General features: G+C 46.8%; 1 protein-coding gene across 1 annotated transcript in view; it reads right to left on the bottom strand.

The window, feature by feature from the left end:
* Positions 1–1,160: 1,160 nt before the first annotated feature.
* Positions 1,161–22,862, bottom strand: part of SEC13 (SEC13 homolog, nuclear pore and COPII coat complex component) — a 29,793-nt gene continuing 8,091 nt past the window's right edge. The window contains exons 3-9 of the mRNA XM_068252753.1: positions 21,064–21,179; positions 18,797–18,948; positions 10,811–10,944; positions 7,000–7,133; positions 6,787–6,907; positions 6,554–6,700; positions 1,161–1,543 (exon numbers count right to left, since the gene is read on the bottom strand). Coding sequence (XP_068108854.1) covers positions 1,433–1,543; positions 6,554–6,700; positions 6,787–6,907; positions 7,000–7,133; positions 10,811–10,944; positions 18,797–18,948; positions 21,064–21,179 — 915 coding nt within the window. The 3' untranslated portion in view covers positions 1,161–1,432. The remainder of the gene's footprint in view (positions 1,544–6,553; positions 6,701–6,786; positions 6,908–6,999; positions 7,134–10,810; positions 10,945–18,796; positions 18,949–21,063; positions 21,180–22,862) is intronic.

Here is a 22,862-nt window from a genome sequence, read left to right as displayed (position 1 = left end):
GCCTATGGCTGAACCTCTCAATTTTCAGGATTACCCTGCTGAACCTCATCAAAAATACAAGAGCAACTGGGTCTCATCTCTGCACATCTGGGGAGAGACAATACACAGGATGACAATGTACTCAGATCTAGACTGTAAACATACTTGGTCCTGCATGGAACACAAATAAAGCATCCTAACAAAATCTCACTCATGCCAAAAACAAGATACACCACTTTTATAGCATTAAAGGACAACTATCGATTATCAGGTTTTCTTAAACTGGCCTGGGAATAGCTTGTGTAGGTGTTCCTAAATACTGCTGTATCTCTCCCCCTGCTTATCTCTTCCTTGAATGTTATCAAATTCCTTTCATGGAGTGGTGTTGGGACCAGGGCCTTGGATCAGTGAATCATGAGGGGAGGGATGAATCCCTTTCCCTACATCTGTTAACCCTGTGTGCACATTATATCTTTAGCAGATGACCGGTCTAAACTGCAGCTGTAGTTTTGTCTCTCTGAATAGCTAATTCAGAGAGATAAAACTCAAGCTTTGAAGGTTGTCTGTCTGAAAAGAATCATGCACTGACATGTGCAGAACTAGCAGGCTGAAATGTATCTATCTGTAGCATAAACAAACATTCTCTTTTTTGTGTGTGAAACCTGATACCAAGGCAGGATTTTTATACTAAAATGTTTTGCTATAGTCTTCTGAAAGTTGCAGAGACCAGCACTGGCTGTATTGTCACTTTTCTCAAAGCACAGACTCCCCTTTGCTAATAAATCATTCCAATGCAGCTAAAATCTAATGAATTGCAGCTTTTGCCTCTTGTGTTAATGCTTACACAGCTACTTAGATGTAATTTGTACATTGTAGTTTTTGAAAACTTGGTTATTGATAGTTGTCCTTTAATGGAAACACAAAGCTTTTCTACTTTTTCCTGCTGTTGTCATACCTGGTGCAAAAGGTTGTAATGCTATGTCACACAGGTAGAGATGGAGGATAAACTGCTACTGCCTACAGAAGAGGGAAGGGAAAAAAACTTCCCATAAGAGCCAGAGAATGACTGCCTGAATTTGTATACTCTGTGGAGAAAAGGGAAACAATGCCTCATGCGGTCACATCAGCTCTTACAGAATTACAGGCTGAAGCATGACCAAATATTCAGATAAGTATGCCTCTCTTGTACAAACAATTATCTTTTAATTGCCCTGGGTGCTGCACCATCTAACAATCTGATACAATATTGAGAACAAAAACGCAGCAAGATAGCGTAGTCCCGTGATCCCGCGCACACACTGATGGAGGCGCTGCAGTTTGCAGAGTTGGTGTTTATAATAACTGCAAATTGTCCGAGCTTGATTCCACCTCTCTCTGATAAATCAGTGAGGATGTTGTCTGTCATACAGGAAGTAGAAATTAATCATCTTGTTGGTCCGATCATGGCTAGACGTCACTGCTCGTTCTGCTGCCCGTCTGTCACTGCAGACACTGCGCCTTGTCCTTTGTTTACATCACTGATGCAAGCCCATTGGCCGTCCACAGACTCCTTCCACAGGGTCACCTGTAATCAGAGGAGAACCATATCAATTAAGTATATGCTGTAGTTAAATTGAGATCTACAGACGATGACAAATCTTTTGTATGTAATGCAGGTGGCTATATTTGCTACTGTCAAATGTGTCCTAGTCCCAGCAAGCGATCTCCTAGGCCCGGTACGGGGGCACATAACTGCCTAGCCCCATAAAGCACTCAGTGGTAGAGCTAATTTTTTTGGAAGCTTCTTGTAGAGGGGGATGTCAAATAAATCACTTTTTGAAGAGAATCTAGTGGGCCGCTGTCCAATCTGGTAATATACAGCATTTAGCTTTACCAACACAGCAGTACTGAATGCTGACACAAGCAGTGCTCATCTGTGCCATCCCAACTCCCTATAGTCAGACCAGAATGTATCCAGGTTAGGACTACAGTATTACCTTCCTCCTCAAATAGCACCTGCCTGGCATCAGCACTGCAAGGAAATGGTGCCAACAGGATGCGTGGTCACACTGGCTAGGGTGGACGGGTGTGGCAGAGCAGATGAAAGCAAATAGGTGGAGGAGTAGCTGGACTTCCAAACTAGGACATATGGCCAAATACCGGCACTCAAAGAACCTCAAGAGCGCATAAGACAGTGCTGCAGTATTAAGCCACATAAACACGTTCAACAAATGTCTTTTACTATAAACAACTTTACAAACAACTACAATTAAAAAAGTTGGAAAGATACATCTTGCGTGCAAACAACTATTATACACACAGAACAACGAAGCTTCCATATCCCTCTCGCTTTAGGTTCCTGCTCAGCAACTTCTGCCAACCACTACCTGCATATCAGACCTCCTGAGCGGCGGTCTCAGACAATGTCTGTGTCATACACTTTTTCAGTCAGAAGTTATCATGCAAAGTCAAGCAGCAGTTACACATATACAGAGCCTGCTGTTACCTTCTAAGCCTAACACAAACATACTAGAAAGTATGGATAAACCTTTACACGCAAGCTAGTGGCTCCACAGCAGATGAGAGTCAGCATTAAAGCTGGTTATACTCCCAAAACTAACATTTCAGTAACTGTTACATAAAAACATTTGAGCATTCCCAGTGTGTAAGATCATTTTTCTGCAGAGAGCAGTAGAAGCTTTCTCATCTCCTCATGAGCAAAGGCAAGCATCTCCCTGTGCCTGTGTCTTCACTCTGTCCCCCGCCCTCTGCTGAATAGACATATTGCTGTGGCAACATCTTCAGCAGAAAATGAGGGGAGCAGAGTAAAGACACAGGCACAGGGAGAGTCTTGCCTTTGCTGATGCACCGAGATAAGCAAGCTTCTCCTGCTCTCTGCTGTGAAAATTATTGATTTCACCCACTGGGAATACTTAAGAATGCTTTCAAATGTTCTTTTATGTAACTAAGAGTAGTTACTGAAATTTTAGTTTTGATAATCCCACTTTAACAACTTGCTGGAATTCTATCCCAAAAAAAATGGTTTAAAGAGAGCCTGAGGTGGGCTCAAAAAAAAGAAAAAAATAGGCTAACTGAGCCGCGGGGCTGTGCGGATCAGGTAGCTGCAAAAAATGCTGTTCCCGTGGGCTGCAATGGCCCACTTTCACGTTTGTGACCTCTGGGTCACAACGCTGCACTGAGAGACTGTGTGTCTCCTTCACAGCGTGCAGGGGAGTGGCAGGGGGCGCAGCCAGGGAGAGAGCTGCCCAGTGACATCTCAGGAACGGCGGGCGTTTTGAACAGTGAACTCCTCTTCCCTGTGTTAACCTCGGAGTTAGCAACAAATCTTGTCACTAAACTTGGGGGGGGGGCAGAGAGCAGCTGTTGGGGGACACAGAGCCATGTCATTAGGTAGAGGACATGCCTCTGTGTCCCATCTGCCTCTCGAAGATCACATTTTCTGAGATGGAGACCTCAGCAAGGTTGAAGCTTCTTTCTACAATATCCAACAATTAAACAAAATCATTGTGGAGTTGAAAAGTCAAGAGCCCAGGAAGCACTGAAAAACCTTCAGCCCTGTTTCAATACTTAACCACTTCCCCTCCTCTGGGACGAGTAACTAAGTCCCTGCAAATTCCCATAACTTCTTGCGGGGACTAGCTACTACGTCCCTCCCCACCATGCACTCCCACTTTCCCCCTCGCACTCTTTACCAGCACCGATCATTAGCCAGATCAGCAATGAATAGGAACACAGTTCCCATTCATTGATCCAGGTCAACATGAGAATGACCACCGCCGTCTATTAGACGGCAATGTCATTCCCTCTCTAAATTAACCCCTTACCTCCCACACTCCGGTAGTTGCCCCTCCCCCCCCAAAAATTTTTTTTACAAAAATAAAGTAAAACAAATTACAATAATAAAAAAAAAAAATACATAAATAGTTACCTTAGGGGCTGAACACTTTTTTTTTAATATGTCTGTCAAGAGGGTATATTACTGTTACTTTATAAATTATGGGTTTGTAATTAGGGATGGACGCTAAACAAAAACAAAATGCACCTTTGTTTCCAAATAAAATATTGGCGCCATACACTGTACTAGAAAAATGCAGCAAAGAGTGGCACGATAATGGATGAACTGCTGCTAAGAGGTGGGGGTTGGTTCCAAAACCCAACGAATATTGAAAATGCAAGGACAATGTTACTTCAGCGCAGTGTAGAAAGTGGTGTAACAAAAACCCTCAGGGCGCTCTGTAGCTACCGCTAGAATGAGAAAGTGGATTGCAGTACCTTATCCTGCAGATTCAGCGCATGAGGAAGAAACAGACATGCGCTGTAATAGATGAAAACTTGCTGTAATCCAGATATCCTGCTGCTCCGATAACGGCAGCGTTCCAATCACTAGCAGGACGGGCAGCCTCCAGAGTCTCTGATCACGTGAGCACCGCACTTCCTCTTTCCGCTTACTCTGCGCTCCAGAGTGGTTTTAACGCGACTTCCAGCCAGTGGTAAGTCTTCAGGGCTTCCCGGCTAGGAGGAAGAATAGCACACAATAGAGTACACTGTGTAAAAGGGTAAGACCCGTGTAGAGAGTTTACTTACAGGATAACTTCTTTTGTTTTATTGCACATCAATTAAAAAAAAACAGCCTCCACAATTTGCAATAAAACAAAGAATCCTGTAACCCTACGCGGGTCTTACCTTTTTACAATGTACACTATTGTGTGCTATTCTTCCTCCTAGCCAGGAAGCGCTGCAGGCTTACCACTGGCTGGAAATCGCGTTGAAACCACTCTGGAGTGCAGAGTAAGCGGAAAGAGGAAGTGCGGTGATCACATGATCAGAGGCTCTGGAGGCTGCCCGTCCTGCTAGTGATTGGAACGCTGCCGTTATCGGAGCAGCAGGATATCTGGATTACAGCAAGTTTTCATCTTATACAGCGCATGTCTGTTTCTAACTCATGCGCTGAATCTGAAGGATAAGGTACTGCAATCCACTTTCTCATTCCAGCGGCAGCTACACAGCGCCCTGAGCACAACTTTCTACACTGCGCTGAGGTAACATTGTTCTTGTATATACATTGTACTAGGGAACATTTTTAAACATTGCAATAACTGTGACAAATGGGCAAATAAAATGTTTGGGTTTTCATTACGGTACCATGTATTATTTTAAAACTATAATGGCTGAAAACTGAAAAATAATTATTTGTTTTCTAGTTAAAATGCAGTTAGAATAAGATAATTCTTAGCAAAAAGTACTCCCAAAGAAAGCATTATTGGTGGCAAAAAAAAAAAAAAAAATTCTCAACGAAACATATTGTTTCGTTTTCATAAGTAGTAATAAAGTTGTAGGCATATGAATGGAAGGAGCAATGACAGGTGAAAATTGCTCTGGCTTTTTAAAGGGACTCCGAGCAGTGCAGAAACTATGGAAAGATGCATATCATTTTAAAGCTCTCTTTCTCCTCTTTCCAATGATATATAAACCACCACCCTACGTCTTTTAGTTTTCGCTATTTTCGCGATTGAAATTGCTGCGGCCTCGATTTCGATCGCGAAAATAGAGAAAACTAAAAGGCGTAGGGCAACGATTTAGGTGTCGTCAGAAAGAGGAGAAAGAGAGCTTTAAAATGATATCCATCAAGCCATAGTTATATTGTATTACACAGGACGACACTTTCCCAAGTGTCAGCAGCTCCATTCTGCTGAATGCAGCTGCTGACTTTGACAAAAAGTCGCCCTGTGTAATACAATATAACTATGGAAAGATGGATATCATTTTAAAGCTCTCTTTCTCCTCTTTCTGACGACACCTAAATCGTTGCCCTACGCCTTTTAGTTTTCTCTATTTTCGCGATCGAAATCGCGGCCATGGCAATTTCAATAGCGAAAACTAAAAGGCGTAGGGTGGCGGTTTATAGATCATTGGAAAGAGGAGAAAGAGAGCTTTAAAATGATGTGCATCTTTCCATAGTTTCTGCACTGCTCGGAGTCCCTTTAAGGGGAAAAACCCTTGGAGAGGAAATGGTTAAAAGGGAACCAAAAGTGAAGCTTACTTACCTGGGGCTTCCACAAGCTCCCTGCAGCAAGTCTGTGCCCGTGCTGTCACGGAACGATCCTCCGGTCCCTTGCAGTGACTAGGTTTCGATTTCAGTGACTGACTGCGAGCGTCCTCGATCACACTTCCCCCGCCAGGAGCCCCCTGCGCATGTGCAGTCTGAGAAAATCTCGCACTGCACATGTACAGGATGCCCCCAGCAACGAGAGTGTGTTCGAGGACAAACACGGCATGCAAACGCAGTGGCCGGCTCTGTCGACGAAATCGAAACTTAGTCACTGCGGGGGATCAGAGGATTGTTCCGTGACGGCGCAGGCACAGAGTGGTTGCAGGGTGCTCGTAGAAGCTCCAGGTAAGTGAAACTCTATCTTCACTTTAGGGGCCCTTTAAGAAAAGGGTTTAGCTAAACATCTGTATTTATACTGCACCGGCTCAGCCTTCCTCGGGCCAAAAAAAGCTATGCCTTCCTCGGGCCAAAAAAAGCTCTTCTTTGTATTCACAAGGGCCGGTGTGCACAGACATGGCTACGCACCTTGTTATCTCCCCCGGACACAGCCAGGATGTTGGCGGTGATAGACCAGCTCACGTGCCACACCACATCATTGAATTTATGCAGTAGTTTGGGTGTCCAGCTGCTCATGGCAGCATCGTCACACGTCCAGATGTAAACTCTGCCGTCCTGTAAGACAGACCCAACAATGATATGTTACAACAGAGGTGGATTACTGCAGTTGTACAGAACAGAAAACTCCCCTTCTTGTTTACCTGAGAACAGCTGGCTATAGTGCTTGTAGGGAGGCCAATAGAGGGAGCCCAGGCCACATCTCTCACCCAATCACTGTGCGCCTCCAGCTTCTGGTCTTCCTTCCATTGACCGTCATCCTCCCTGTAGGAAAGGAGAAAGTGCTGAACACTTTCCTCATTTTTAAAGAGGTGTCTCCTCTCCGCCACTGCCCTGTCAGGAGAAATCCGACTCACCTCCAGATCTTTACCAGGTTGTCACAGCCGCCAGACACAAATCTCTTGATGTAATTTGGCCTCTGTCCAGAGGGCTGATCCACCAAACTACCAGGTACCACTGAAGGGGCCCAACTCACAGCATTACACCCGATCTATGGAGGTTCAAAAGCAGAATTATTTATCTAGCTCCATGTACAAGTACATATCGTCTTGGTAGAACCAGCACAGCAAAGACCAGAAACAACTTTCAGAGAACCTTACACTAATAAGCTGAAAGGGCAACTGAAGTGAGAGAACCTTACACTAATAAGCTGAAAGGGCAACTGAAGTGAGAAGACTATGGAGGCTGCCAAATTTATTTCCTTTTAAACAATACCAGTTGCCTGGAAGCCCTGCTGGTCTGTTTGGCTGCAGAAGTGTCTGAATAACACCAGAAACATGCAGCAAATCTGACAATGTCAGAAACACCTGATCTGCTGCATGCTTGTTCAGGGTCTATGGCTGAAAGTATTAGAGGCAGAGGGTCAGCAGGGCTGCCAGGCAACTGGTATTGCTTAAAAGGATATAAACATTACAGCCTCCATATACCCCTCTCTTCAGTTGTCCTTAAAAGAGAAGCCAAAGCGGGTCTACAAGTAGAAAAGAAAAAAAAATTGCCATGCTGCCTGGTCCGCTGGGGTTGCTGGACCAGGCAGCGGTCATTACCTCATCCTCAGTAGGCTTCCCCCATCCTCAGTAGCCCCAATACAGCGCTGGCTTCCCCAGAGAAACAGACACCACAGTATTGACATCCGTGAGCCTCGCGCAGGCGCAATAGCTGCTTGCCACTTGGGCTTCAGCGGAAATAGCCAAGCGCCTGTGCAGTAGAGTGGGCCTGATTAGGCTCGGCTATTTCCACCAGAGCCCAAATGGCAAGCAGCTGCTGCGCCTGTTCAGGAACCAGTGATGGAAGCTGCTAGTTCACATGTGCAATCCGGCAACAACTTTCCAGGGAACCAGCGATGGATGGGAGGTGCTGAGGACTAGGAGGGAAGCCTTATTAGAATTTAGAGGCTTCCCCCTGCTGAGGTAAGTACTCCTCAGGGGCTATTGTTTTTTTTCCCTTACTACATGTAAAAAAGCATTACTGAAGTGAAGACAACAAAGAGGAGTGGCAGCGCATGTTAGATCAGACCGCGTCTGAAGGAGTACCAGGATATGTGTGCAGAGCCTCTTAAAAGGCAAACTGCACCCATTGCATCTATAACAGATGCTAGAATAAGCACAGATAACCCTAATCTCTAATTAAAGGGAAATGCAGGGGCAAATCCAGGATTTTCAAAGGGGGGGGGGGGATTCCTGAAATGCCCAGTATAGATTAGATAGGTATATGCTTCCAGTATAAATTAGATAGGTATATGTCCCCCAGTGTAGGTTAGATAGGTATATGTCCCCAGTATAGATTAGATAGGTATATGTCCCCCAGCATTGGTTAGATAGGGATATGTCTCCCAGTATAAGTTAGATAGGTATATGTCCCCCAGTATAGTTTAGATAGGCATATGTCCCCCAGTATAGGTTAGATAGGTATATGTCCCCCAGTATAGGTTAGATAGGTATATGCCTCCAGTATAGATTAGATTGGTATATGTCCCCCAGTGTAGGTTAGATAGGTATATGTCCCCAATATAGATTAGATAGGTATATGTCCCCCAGCATTGGTTAGATAGGGATATGTCTCCCAGTATAACTTAGATAGGTATATGTCCCCCAGTATAGGTTAGATAGGTATATGTCCCCCAGTATAGGTTAGATAGGTATATGTCCCCAGTATAGATTAGATAGGTATATGTCCCCCAGTATAGGTTAGATAGGTATATGTCCCCCAGCATTGGTTAGATAGGGATATGTCTCCCAGTATAAGTTAGATAGGTATATGTCCCCCAGTATAGGTTAGATAGGTATATGTCCCCCAGTATAGGTTAGATAGGTATATGTCCCCCAGTATAGGTTAGATAGGTATATGTCCCCCATTATAGGTTAGATAGGTATATGTCCCCAGTATAGATTAGATAGGTATATGTCCCCCAGTATAGGTTAGATAGGTATATGTCCCCCAGTATAGGTTAGATAGGTATATGTCCCCAGTATAGATTAGATAGGTATATGTCCCCCAGTATAGGTTAGATAGGTATATGTCTCCCAGTATAGATTAGATTGGTATATGTCCCCCAGTATAGGTTAGATAGGTATATGCCCAGTATAGGTTAGATAGGTATATGCCCAGTATAGATTAGATAGGTATATGTCCCCCAGTATAAGTTGGATAGGTATATGTCCCACAGTATAGATTGGTATATGCTCCCAGTATAAAATTAGATAGGTTAGGCGTGGGGAGCGGGGAGAGCTGCGGGAAAAGAGGAGTTTCCACTTACCTGCCTTCATCCTGCACGTAGCTTCTATCTTCAGCCTCTCCCGACACGTGTCGCATCGCTAAGAGCGCCTCCTGTGATGACATGCGGTTACGTCATCACTGGGGGCAATGTTACCATAGCGACAGACGCCGGCCGGGACAGGAAGTACATAGAAGCTGCGCAGGATCCAGGCACCGTAAGTGGAAAGTCTTCTCTCTCCCCGCAGCTCTGCCTGGTGCCCGTACGCCCGCTGCCACCAGCAAGCGAGGCCCCCCCATACTGCTCAGTCAGACCCTCGCCGCACACACCCCACTTCCGGTCTCGGTGCAGGGGGGGTGTTCCAGACACCCGGAACACCCCCTTCCGTGCGCCAGTGATAATGTACCTCCCAAAGAAAGCCTAATTGGTGCGCCATAAAAAAAAAAAAAAAAAACAAGATATAGATCAAGCCGTTGTGATTAAGTTATTGGCGAAAGAATGGGAGGAGCGCTGACAGGTGAAAATTGCTCTGGTCTTAAAGGGGTAAAAACCCTCAGTGGTCAAATGGTTAAAGTCATTCTGGCGCACCGGTTCTTTAAACAATGTATCAGGACATCTTTACATCACTAAAAGAAGGGACAGACCTAAATATAAAAGACTGAATATAGAGTGTCATCTGGGGGCCAAAGTACACTGCTGCACTGGCCACTGCTGCACTTGGGAAATGCACATTGTTAGCATTCGTTCAGGTTTTGCGTTTTCCCTGCAAAAAGAAAGCGCTCTGCTTTTTCCTACACAATCCATGCCTCTGTAATTACAAGGTATTCCTACGCAGGACAAACGTGAAAATTACATGCGGAAAACACAATTGCTAACAACACAATTGCTAACGCGGATGCGCTACAACGGAAACCTGTGAATTCTGGGGAAAATGCCCTTGTAAGTGTGTTTCCTGCCATAGTTTCATATTCTACATTCCAGTACAGTGAGGCCTGCTTCACACTTGCGTTAAAAACGGTCCATTTGCAGAACGGATACTGTGCAAACGGAACGGATGCAAACGGATCCAATGTTAGCCTATGGAACCGTTCACATCCGGCGGTTTGAATGGGTCCGTTCCGTACGTTATGCTGAATGGACCACAACTTCACCGCAGCACCAATTTTTCAGGACACCCCAGCCCAGCGACCTGAAACAGAAGCCGACACGCTGCTTTGGGGGTAAGGAGAGAACAGAATGTTTCTTCACACTAGTGAAGAAACGGACGGTTCTAAATAGAAAAATCCACTTTGGGGGTCGGGGGAATGAGGGGAAAAGGAACGTAAGCAGTGGAACGGAAAGAGTGAAAACGGATCCGAACGACCGGTGATCAGAACGGTTATCAAGGATCCATTTGCCACTCCAACGCAAGTGTGAACTGGGCCTAGCAGTGTAAATGTAATGTGCATAGTTCTCACCGTGTGCGCATTGCTGATCTTCTTGACATCCCATGGGCCGTCCCCTGTATAGGTGAGTAGGGAAATGGCGCCATCTGAACTGCCGCAGGCCAGCATTAACCCGAAGTCGTGTGGAGCCCAACACACGGAGTTCACTGCATGGGAGAGAAGACAGTGTTACAAGCTGCAAGAGAACCCCACTATGATCAATACATTGCATGGATTTACTGTCCACCACTGGAGCTGATCTTTACTCATAAAACATGCAAAGTCCTCTGAGAATGTCTATGTCCTCACAGACTACCTAGTTAGGGTGGGCAAAACCAAAACTGATATTTCAGTGTTTAGTTGAGGCTAAATAAGTAATCATTCTTTGGTTTCTCTGGAGTTTAGGGACACTGGAGTTGCAAGATCGAAATGTCTGCCATGGCCATAAAGATGATGGGCTTTTCACTTAAAGAGTACCTACATTATAAATTACAGTTTGCTTTAACGTGAACCTCCGGACTAAAAATCTACTCAGCAGAACTGAAAAGGCTTGGTGTTTTGTTTAACAGTTTCACAGCAGCAGAACTTTGTTTTTCTTACCAAAGCATCATTTTTAGCTACATTTTTTAACTAAGCTCCACCCATCAAAGAAAACTGCCCAGGCTTTTTTTTCCCTGATGCTGTGCAAAGCATGATGGGATTTCCTATGTTGTTATTCACGTTGCCTAGCAACTGGGAGGGGTGATCAGCACACAGGGCAGTTGGAATTGTGTCTCATGCTCCCTGTCACATCCTTTCAACCAAAAAGATGGCTGCCCTCATGAAATCAAACATTTGCCTGTTCTTTTAAAACAGGGGCGGTAAGAGATTATATTACCTATCTATTTTAATGAACATAACTAATGTAACTTAATGACAGTATGTTGTTTAGGCTGGAGTCCCTCTTTAAACCTAATACGTTGCCAAGATATATAAAATCACACATAATAAAGTGTGATTTTCTCACCCGTAGGACCTGTATTCCACATATTGATTTGAATTCCCCGCCCCTTGTCTAGAATAGGGCCCTAGCATTTTTCTCTCCTTTCCCACCGTTGGGCACAAAGGATGCTGCAGGGGGATTGATATCATGACACCAACCCCCCAACGTCCTGCTCCCAGCCCACACCCACTGTGAAAAGAGATGTAATGTGATCCAGACATCTGGGATAAGAATTTGGGCCTGTTTCCACTAGCTGCCGCAATACATGTGGCAGCACTTCCAGGTCTGCAAGTACACAGATGAATCCCAGAAGCAGTGCCGGGAATTCGCTGCCTCCCGTACGAAAAAAATGCTGCAATGTCATCCGAATCGCTAAGGCAAGCGATTCGGACGGCGGAAACATTATCCCCTATGGCAGTGTCCCCGTGCCATTTGCTTGTGGGGAAACTGCGGATTCGGCCCGATTTCCGCCGGATCAGTTCATTTCGGCTTGCGGCTCTGAGAGCCAAGCACCGAAACTGGGTGCCGTCATAGCAGCAATGCTATGATGCACGCCCTGCGTTAGGGCTGAACGATTTTAGGAAAAAATTCAAATTGCGATTTTTCTCTCAAAAATTGCGATTTCGATTTTTTCACGATTTTCTTCAAATCAAGCTTTAGCACTAAATTCACATTGTCCCCACTACACTCTTAACACCTGATGATCCACCAATACACTACACTATGCTAACTTGAATCTTGATGCCCCACCAATTAAACTCCACTGCACAATGCTAACCTCTGATTGCCATCAATAACACACTAAGCTAACTCCTGATGCCCACCAGCTATGCTACAATGCACTACTCTAACACCTTCTGCCCCCATTTCCAGCTACACTACACTTAACCCCTGCAGCTACAATGACTACTCTGCAACTGCCACTGTTAAGCCTGAAGCACTAGGCAGACAGGCTAGTTAACCACCCTGGCGTTCTATTGAGATCGCCAGGGCGGCTGCGGGAGGGTTTTTTTTTAATTAAAAAAAAACTATTTCATGCAGCCAACTGAAAGTTGGCTGCATGAAAGCCCACTAGATGGCGCTCCGGAGGCGTTCTTCCGATCGCCTCCGGCAAGCAGAAGTAACAAGGAAGGCTGCAATGAGCAGCCTTCCTTGTTTGGCTTTCCTCGTCGCCATGGCGACGAGCGGAGTGACGTCATGGACGTCAGCCGACGTCCTGACGTCAGCCGCCTCCGATCCAGCCCTTAGCGCTGGCCGGAACTATTTGTTCCGGCTGCGCAGGGCTCGGGCGGCTGGGGGGACCCTCTTTCGCAGAGCGGCGGCGATCAGGCAGCACACGCGGCTGGCAAAGTGCCGGCTGCGTGTGCTGCTTTTAATTTCATCAAAATCGGCCCAGCAGGGCCTGAGCGGCACCCTCTGGCGGTAATGGACGAGCTGAGCTCGTCCATACCGCTAAGGTGGTTAAAGTAGTGGCTAAGTTGCATGTGCATGAAGCAGAGCCTGTGACAGAGAGCACAGCAGGACCAGGCAGACAGAGCATACACACAGACTTGCTGTATACAGCACAGTCCTGTTAAAGAGGAACTGAACTAAAAAAACAAAGTCACTAAATTGAGCCTCCTTATCCCTTTGAAATGAAGGATTATACACAAAACACTTGTAAAGGGCAATATAAAAGTAGATATATTTGTGCAATACAACTATGAATAAAAGAGAATGGCAGGCTCCATCTTGCAGCTCTATCCCTCCATTTTGCAGCTCTCACTCCATGGGAGGTGCAGAGTCTGATTCTGTGGGCGGTGTTACAGTTGGAGTTAGACATGCCCATTCACGCCCACAGAATGAGATTTACAGCCCAGTGTCATGAGGTCATCATTAGTCGCCCTGTTACAGGAAACTGACAGCTGTGGCTTTTGCTGCTGCCCTGCACTGTACGCCTTGATAAAGTATTATTATTTTTTCTCTAACTATGCCTCCTGCAGTGTGAGATCTTGTGCTGTCATCCTGCAGCTCTCCCCATTTGTTTTGTGCCAGATCCCATATCATGTCTTGTAGTCATTCAACTCTCCCCTTTCGTATCCTGGCCGGCAGAGGTAGGGGGGGGTAACACTGCAGAGAGAATCTGCTCTTATGTCAAACACCCCAGCCCCCCCTTCTCCTCTTTGTAGGTGTTACGCAGGGGGAATCCCCTCTTACATCATCCAGCCGCCCTTGTCCTCCCCTGTAGGTAGCTTAACAGAGGGAATCCCTTCTTATGTCACCACCCCCTGCAAGTCGTCCCCCCCCCCCCCCCATCTCCTTCACTGTTAATGCTTCACTCTTTATAAAACTGACCAAATGTCCACTTAAAAAATGACAGGCACGCATATGCTTCACTGATATTACTTCACTCTTGCTAATTTCCGGAAATACGATTTTTTGCCAAAAAACAACCCTTTTAGATACACGATCGCCCCCTCTCGTTATATCAATCCACATACAAACTAAGAGAGGTTTGGCGCTTCATAGTGTAAAAAAGACTGAACAGGTTTTTCCCAAAAAATCATAAATATATATATATGCTTCACTGTTAATGTTTCACTCTTTATAAAACTGACCAAATGTCCACTAAAAATTTTTGACAGACACGCATTTGCTTCACTGATATTACTTCACTCTTGCTAATTTCAGGAAAAAAATGTGTTTTGCCAAAAAGCAACCCTTATACAATCGCCCCCTCTCGTTATCAGTTCACATACATACTAACAGAGGTTTTGCACTTCAGTGTAAAAAGGACTGTTATATGTTTTTAGTGGACATTTGTTTAGTTTTATATAGAGTGAAGCATTAACAGTGAAGCATATATATGTATTCATGTTTTTTTCTGGGAAAAATTGGTTCAGTTTTGTGAAGCGCCAAACCTCTGTGTGTACGTGAACTGATAACAAGTTAGGGCGTGATTGTGTATCTGAAAGGATTGCTTTTTGGCAAAAAACATTTTTCCTGAAAGCAGCAAGAGTGAAGTAATATCAGTGAAGCATATGCGTGACTCATTTTTTTTGTGTGGACATTTGGTCAGTTTTATAAAGAGTGAAGCATTAACAGTGAAGCATATATATATTTATATTTTTGGAAAAACCTGTTCAGTCTTTTTTACACTGTGAAGCGCCAAACCTCTCTTAGTGTGTATGAGGATCATCCCAACTCTGCCCACCTTCTGCACCCATTACCAGAGGCAACCCCCCCTTCCTCCTGGATTATTTTATCTCTCAGGGGATCTGGTGGTGAGATCTCTGTGCACCTGAGTTCTGCACACCTGCTGCACCCATTACCAGAGGCTCCTGCCCCTGTTGGATTCTTCTATCTCTCAGGGGATTTGGTGGTTAGTTTTCTGTGCACCCGAGTTCCCAGCTCTGCACACCCACTGCACCCATTACCAGAGGCTCCCCTCCCCCTACTGCATTCTTCTTTCTCTCAGGGGATCTAGTGGTGAGATCTCTGTGCACCTGAGTTCCCAGCTCTGCACACCTGCTGCACCCATTACCAGAGCCTCCTCTCCTGCTGAATTATCCTCTCAGGGGCTCTGGTGGTGAGATCTCTGTGCACCTGAGTTTCCAGCTCTGCACCCATTACCAGAGGCTCCCCCGAAACCCCCCCCCCCCCCCCCCCCCCGCTGGATTCTTCTAACTCTCAGGGATCTGGTGGTGAGATCTCTGTGCACCTGAGTTCCCAGCTCTGCACACCTGCTGCAGCCATTACCAGAGGCTCCTCCCCCTGCTGGATTCTTCTCTCTCAGGGGCCTGGTGGTGAGATCTCTGTGCACCTGAGTTCCCAGCTCTGCACACCTGCTGCAGCCATTACCAGAGGCTCCTCCCCCTGCTGGATTCTTCTTTCTCTAAGAGGCTCTGGTGGTGAGATCTCTGTGCACCTGAGTTCCCAGCTCTGCACACCTGCTGCAGCCATTACCAGAGGCTTCCCTTCCCCGGGCTGGATTCTTCTCTCTCAGGGGCCTGGTGGTGAGATCTCTGTGCACCTGAGTTCCCAGTTCTGCCCACCTGCTGCACCCATTACCAGAGGTTCCCCTCCCCCTACTGCATTCTTCTTTCTCTAAGGGGCTCTGGTGGTGAGAACTCTGTGCACCTGAGTTCCCAGCTCTGCACACCTGCTGCAGCCATTACCAGAGGCTCCCCTCCCCCTGCTGGATTCTTCTATCTCTCAGGGACTCGACTCTGGTGGTGAGATCTCTGTGCTGCTGAGTTCCCAGCTCTGCCCACCTGCTGCACCCATTACCAGTGGCTCTCCTGCTGGATTCTTCTAACTCTCAGGGGCTCTGGTGGTGAGATCTCTGTGCTCATGAGTTCCCAGCTCTGGTGGTGAGATCTCTGTGCACATGAGTTCCCAGCTCATGCCGCCCCCCCCCCTCCCCCAATAGCCATATATTTTGTAAATTTTGTGCAATTGTCATTGCTATTTAAATACATAATAATAATATGGTAGGACATTAGACTATGACTATGGTAGGATTAGACTGTGAGCTCCTCTGAGGACAGTCAGTGACATGACTATGTACTCTGTAATGTGCTGCAGAAGATGTTAGTGCTATATAAGTACAGAATAATATTATGGTAGGACATTTTATTAGATTGTGAGCTCCTCTGAGGTCAGTCAGTGACATGACTATGTACTCTGTAATGTGCTGCAGGAGATGTCAGTGCTATATAAATACAATACATAATAATATGGTAGAACATTAGACTATTATTATTTAGTATTTATATAGCGCCGATATCTTCCGCAGCGCTGCACAGAGTATTGTCTTATCACGTAACTGTCCCTCAGAGGGGCTCACAATTTAATCCCTACCATAGTTATATGTCTATGTCTTGTCATTGCAAAGCATACAGTTATTATTCATCTCATCCATATGCCAGACTCCACAACAACTGACTGCCCTTGCACTACTAATCAGTTACTATGATCAGCATATCCTGTAGCGATTAGCATATATGCTGATCAGTAGAGCAGACAGTTGTTGTGACTTCCAGGACACAGATGAGAGTCAAGCATGCAGTGACAACAAGAGCACTGAGGAGCAGTGGGGGTGTGATGGCCATGGAGATTAGTTCAGAGGTGCTGATCTTCTCATTCAGCAGATGTTTCAGCAGTTCCCCCTCTCCTGCTGTCTGCTGCTTGGTGAGCTGTGGAGAATGTTGGCTGGGAAAAGTAATAGGCTGTGTGTCAGAGACACTGCGCTCTGCCAAGGGGGATGGGCAGCACAACCAGTCACACAGCAGAGCGTGGTGCTGTGAGCTCACTGACTATAGCTGCCTGTGCTGCGTCCTGAATGGCTTCTTGCTGTGAGGCTGCGAGGGGGGGTACATGCCTCTCCGGGCTGCTGTTCCAACATTGTATCTTTCTAGCAGAAGTGATAACATCGCTGGCCCCTCACTGCTGCTGACTCATCTCTCCTCCCCAGCTGTCTGTTCCTCCCTCCGCTGCACAGCTCTCGCTTCCTCCAGTGTCTGATGTCCCTCCTCGTTCTCTTCTCTCCATTGTTCTGCTGGCTTCTCACTTTTCTCAGCTGTGTGTGCTGAGGCTGTCAAGTTTCTCGGCACTGGAGGCGCCTGCTAATGACGCACAGTGGTAGGCGGATTTTGCATCAGACAGCAGAAGGAGGTCTCCCAGTGTCCTTTGCGAGAGCTTGCCGGGCATTGCCGACAGCTATGTCACGGGGGGGTGGGGTTTATCGATTATTTGTAATTATAGTTTTTTTTACATATTTTTGTACATTTATTGCACAGTTTTTGCCTACAGTTTTTTACATGGTTTAGTATGCCCTGTTTTGAAATTCTGAGTTCAGTTCCTCTTTAAAGCCAGTCTAGCTGTCCGTTTACACAGACAGCTCTAGCTGTAATCTGATCTTTGCTGTCATTACTGGTGTCACTGCCCATATTGCTATCTGATGGGATGCGAGGCTAAGGATCCTGCCCCTTTGACCTCAAAATGCCAGCAAAGCTCGTTACAGCGAAGAGCTGTCTGTGAAAACGGACAGCTAGAGTGGCTTTAGCAGGACGCTGCGCTGTGTGCTGTATACAGGCTGCGTGTGGGCTATCTCTCTGCCACTGTTCTCTGGTCCCGCTGTGCAAGAGAGCCTGGGTGACTGTGCGGTGGATCGGAGAAAACCATGCGTGCTTCACCGCAGCCAAGGCAGCTAAAGGAAGAGAGAGCTGGCCATGCATTCCTCGATTCAGTGCCTCACTCCTTCTGGCCGGAAGGAGGAAGCGCACCTTAGTAACAAGACGAAAATGTACGCGTGCAATGCTGGGGACAGCATTGAACGCGGAAAAACAGCCGCAATTAACAAAAAAAATAAATAGCCACTCTGACGATACTGAAATCGTGATGATGCACATCGCGATTTCGATTAAAAAACGATATATCGTGCAGCCCTACCCTGCGTAGTGGCAATTCGGGGCTCTGGCGGCTGCCAGACCCCGAATCACAACTCCCTCCGAGTTGCGACAACTCGGAGGGGTAATAGTATTTAATGCCGCCTCGGAGTTTAGCGGCAGTGGGGAAAGCCGTCATTTGGCTCTCCCCGCGCCGAACTGAGCAGCACCGATATAATATGCACCAGATTTCCGCAGCAGTGGCCCTTATAGCATGCTATCTCAGATTTCTTATCTTTATAATCACTCTGCTCTGTTTCTCACTTCTTCTCCAAGTGCTGTACCAAAGCCTGGCTCTTATGATGTCATCAGTCCAGCCCATAATCTGCACAGAGCATGTGCAGGATTTGCCAGGCATATTTGCATGACGGGGAGGACAAAATGCTGAGGCTGTACTTACAACCCTCTTGCTTCAAGCAAGTTACTGCGACTTCATTCCTGACAAAGAAACTTTTTCATATTAAACAAAAAAAATCCCCACTGCTCCAGCCCCACAGATGACATCTCCAGACATTCCCACTGCTTCATGACTAGATCAGAATTTCCTGCCCCTCTCCAGCTGATATGGAATGACAAGTCACAAGGCCATTCTTGTATGCGGGATGTTACCTGAGGAGTCGTGGCCGGTGTACTCGTACGTCTTCTCCCAGGTGCCGTTTTCCTCTTTCCAGATGACAACTTTTCTATCATAGGAGCAGGAGGCCAAGATGTTTCCATACATGGGATGAGCCCAGGCTACCTGCCACACCGGCCCCTCGTGCCTGAAAAGAACAAGCAAACCTTTGAGATGGCTTTCCAGGAGGAACCACTGCAGCTAGGAAACGATAGGATGGATGGCAGGCTGACATGAAATCATATACATGTCATAAGATTAAACTGTAACACTACATTCAATGAATAGCACTTGTCCAGCTTCCAAAGTACGTAGGATGAATGTCTAAATGATTTTGGTGTAATAATTTAACCCTCTTGGCGGTCTGATTCTTTCCGGCTTTTAGGGTCTAAAAGTGTTGCAATTTTTTAAGCATGCTTTTAGATCCTAAAACCTGAGAGAAAAAAAATTCACACCGCAGAGAGATCTGCAGCAGCCCCAGCACTACTTCACCTCCCTGGGCTCCAGCACTGCAGTTCTCCCTCCGTCCTCCGGGTGGCGCCGTGACCCTATATTGAGATAGCTGGCTGTCGTCAAGACGATAGATGTCGATCTCACCGGAGGAAGCAGAGCCTCGGAGTAGAGGAAGAAGAATGGCGGCTGACATCGGGATTTTCCGGGATGTGAGTAAAATGGCCCGCTGCGTGCATTGCTCTGCAGTAACCTCCCGCGGCTACCACGAGTTCAGCTCGGGATAACCTCTCCTAGCTTCTTTTTTCCACCCCGAGATGGACTCGTGATAACTGCTAAGACTGTTAAGGTATGATTGGAACACAATGTGATTTAGTACTGCGTCAGTCTTTTCGTAAACCCAAACCTTAAGGGGCCCTCTCACTCTGGGGCGTTGCGGTGCAGTAAATTTACATTTACTGCACCATGCCCCTGGGCAATGAAAGTCTATGGGGGAGTTCACAATCCCCAAGTTGTGGTATGCTGCACCAGAAGAGCCCGATCTAACGCGCTTCCAGACTTACGTTACCGCGCAGTTCCTGCATCAAATCGGAAGCCATGTAATCCTATGGCAGCGCACCTGTCTTTAAAAAACCCACCGCAGTTTTCAGCGCTGCGCATGCGCGGCAGCGAATTTTAGATATACACTTCCGCGCACGGCATTGATTGCATAACAGGAAGTGTCACTTCCTGCTGGCTGAATGCCAGACAGGGATTACTGCGTACTAACAGGTAATCCCTGAAGGCCTGTGTGCGGCATGTGGGCCGCCTAACAAGTGTGAAGCTGGCCCGGCATGGATATGCCTAACCCTAACAACTGACGCCTTCTTAGAGTGTACCTGCAGTGATTTTAAATGTAAAAAAAGAGACAGAGGCATGTTCTCATCTGAAGGACTTGCTTCTGTGTGCTCTTCCCGCCGGTCTCAGTGCCCCCTGCGCCCTGCTAGTTCCCCCCCCCCCCCCCGAATACGATGACAAGCAGCTTGTCGGTAATCTAATGGGGAGGAGCGTCCCTTGGAGGAGAGGAACTCCTGCATAACGCCCCTTCCCCGCCTATCAGAGCATTCTCACTGGCTCTCTACTGCCCATTCCCCGCCTCTTCCCTGCCCCATCCATGACAATCAGCGCTGGAGAGCACTGAGTTACATCTGCAGTGTCGTGGCCCCAAGGGTCACAGAAGTGAAAGTAAAGGATTGCAGCTCCCGTCACTCCTGCCCCATCCCCCCCTCCCCCGATAAGGCAGCATGCCACCATCGTTATTCTCCAATAAACAATGCCAGTTGCCTGATTTTTGTGCTGATTCTCTGCCTCTAATACTTTGTTACTGGGTATGCAGATCAGATGCTTTGAATTTGTCTGACTACACCAGCTGCATGCTTGCTGTAGGTGAGGGATTCATAAAAAAAAAAAAAAACTCAGCATGACAGCCAGGCAACTGGAATGAGGATGGCCGCCTCCGTATCCCTCAGGTTCCCTTTGATACTGCTATTTATCCTCTTCCTTAACTTCCCTACCCTACTTCAATCCTCATACTATTTCACTAATACTTTCACAGAGATGGCTAAAACAAAAGGTCAATCTGTGCACCCAAAGCTAACAGAAGGGGGAGGTTTGTGCTTTATCGGCCGGTAAGCACACATATCCAACATCAGGCAATCCACATCACTATGTGTAGCGGATTACTGTACAAATGTTCTGGAAGCCAATACTATCCCAATATTGCTCTACAGCTGGGTGCCTATCTCCTGCCATAACCTCATTGCCCATCACTCACCCCCGCAGGTCAGCAATCAGGATCTGCCCTCCGTTCTTCACATCGAAGATCTTGACCGATCTGTCGGAAGAGCACGTGGCCAGACGTGTACCATAGTAATCCATCTGGGCATCATGCTAGACGGAGAAAGAGAACACACATCAGAAAACATCAAGATCACCAGAAAAGTATAGCGAGACTTTACACCTACAGGAGACACTGACTCCATAATCCAGCAGCACTCCATACAGCTACTGATTATATTGAATCAACTCTATGCAACAAGTAACTTGGAAAAATAAAGTCCCAACAGGCCATGAAATTTCTGCTGAATTCAAATGCAAGTTACAGTGACTTAAAGTAAATGGGAACCGCATTTAAAAAAAATGAGACAGATACTTACCCAAGGAGAGGGAAGTCTCTGGGTCCTATAGAGCAGCGTTTTTCAACCAGTGTTCCGCGGCACACTAGTGTGCCGCGGAACGTTGCCTGGTGTGCCGTCCTCTTATCCCCCCTCCCACATGTCCCCGCGGCCGGCGCTGCCATTACCTTAGCAGCGGCCGCTCTCCCCTCTCCAGCGCATGTTTTTATTCTAGCAGCGTATCTCCCGGCTGCTCTGTGTGTGATGCGCAGGAGGCAGGGCTCGGTTTCCATAGTAACGGCGATACATATCGCCGTTACAGGAAGCCGCTGCCCTGCCTCCTTCCGCATCACACAGAGCAGCCGGAGATACGCTGCTTGAAATATACACGCGCCGGAGAGGGGAGGGGCGGCAGCTGTTAAGGTAATAACAGCGGCGGGGACGGGAGGGGGGGAACTATCCTGGGGCACTATACTGACTATCCTGGGGCACTATACTGGCTATACTGGGGCACTATACTAGCTATACTGGGGCACTATACTGGGGGGCTATACTGGGGCACTATACTGGCTATACTGGGGCACTATTCTGGCTATACTGGGGCGCTATACTGGGGGGCTATACTGGGGCACTATACTGGCTATACTGGGGCACTATTCTGGCTATACTGGGGCACTATTCTAGCTATACTGGGGGGGCTATACTGGGGCACTATACTGGCTATACTGACTATACTGGGGCACTATACTGGGGCACTATTCTGGCTATACTGGGGCACTATTCTGGCTATACTGGGGCACTATACTAGCTATACTGGGGGGCTATACTGGGGCACTATACTGGCTATATAAGGTTGGGAACCACTGCTATAGAGCCTTCCGGCTCCTCTCCTGGTCCTGTCGTCCCGGTGCTGGCTCGCACGGTAGCAGTATTTGACTAAATTAGTCAAATACTGCTTTACCCGGCCGAAAGAGGCTTTAGAAGTCTTCAGGGAGCCCGAGTGCTCCTGAAGAAGGGCGGCCCTGTACTGCGCCTGCGCAAGCACGCTCTCTTGCACGCTCACGCCTGTGCAGTATGGAGCCACACGTCTTCGGGAGGACACGGCTCCCAAAGACTTCCAAATACCCTTTCGGCGGAGGATTGAAATGGGGGGGGGGGGAGCCAGCACAGGATAGAGAGCACCGAGAGAGGAGATGAAGGGCTCTATACGACCCAGAGCCTTCCCTCTCCTTAGGTAAGTATTTGCTTCATTTTTTTTTTTTTTTTTTAAACAGCCTTTATTAAACCATATAAAGTATACATCTCCAACATAAATATACTAGTATATAAACATACAATGCAGCAGTACTATACACCACAAACGAATTGCTTTCAAACGAATCATAATAATATAGCAGCCTCGACCATACCGCTTATGAACCTCCTGAAAATAACCTATCTTGAATTAATGAAATATCCG

Source organism: Hyperolius riggenbachi, chromosome 9 (assembly GCF_040937935.1).
Source record: "Hyperolius riggenbachi isolate aHypRig1 chromosome 9, aHypRig1.pri, whole genome shotgun sequence".
Lineage (NCBI taxonomy): Eukaryota > Metazoa > Chordata > Amphibia > Anura > Hyperoliidae > Hyperolius > Hyperolius riggenbachi.
Note: the sequence above shows the minus strand (reverse complement) of the source record. Positions and strands in the feature narration are given on the sequence as shown.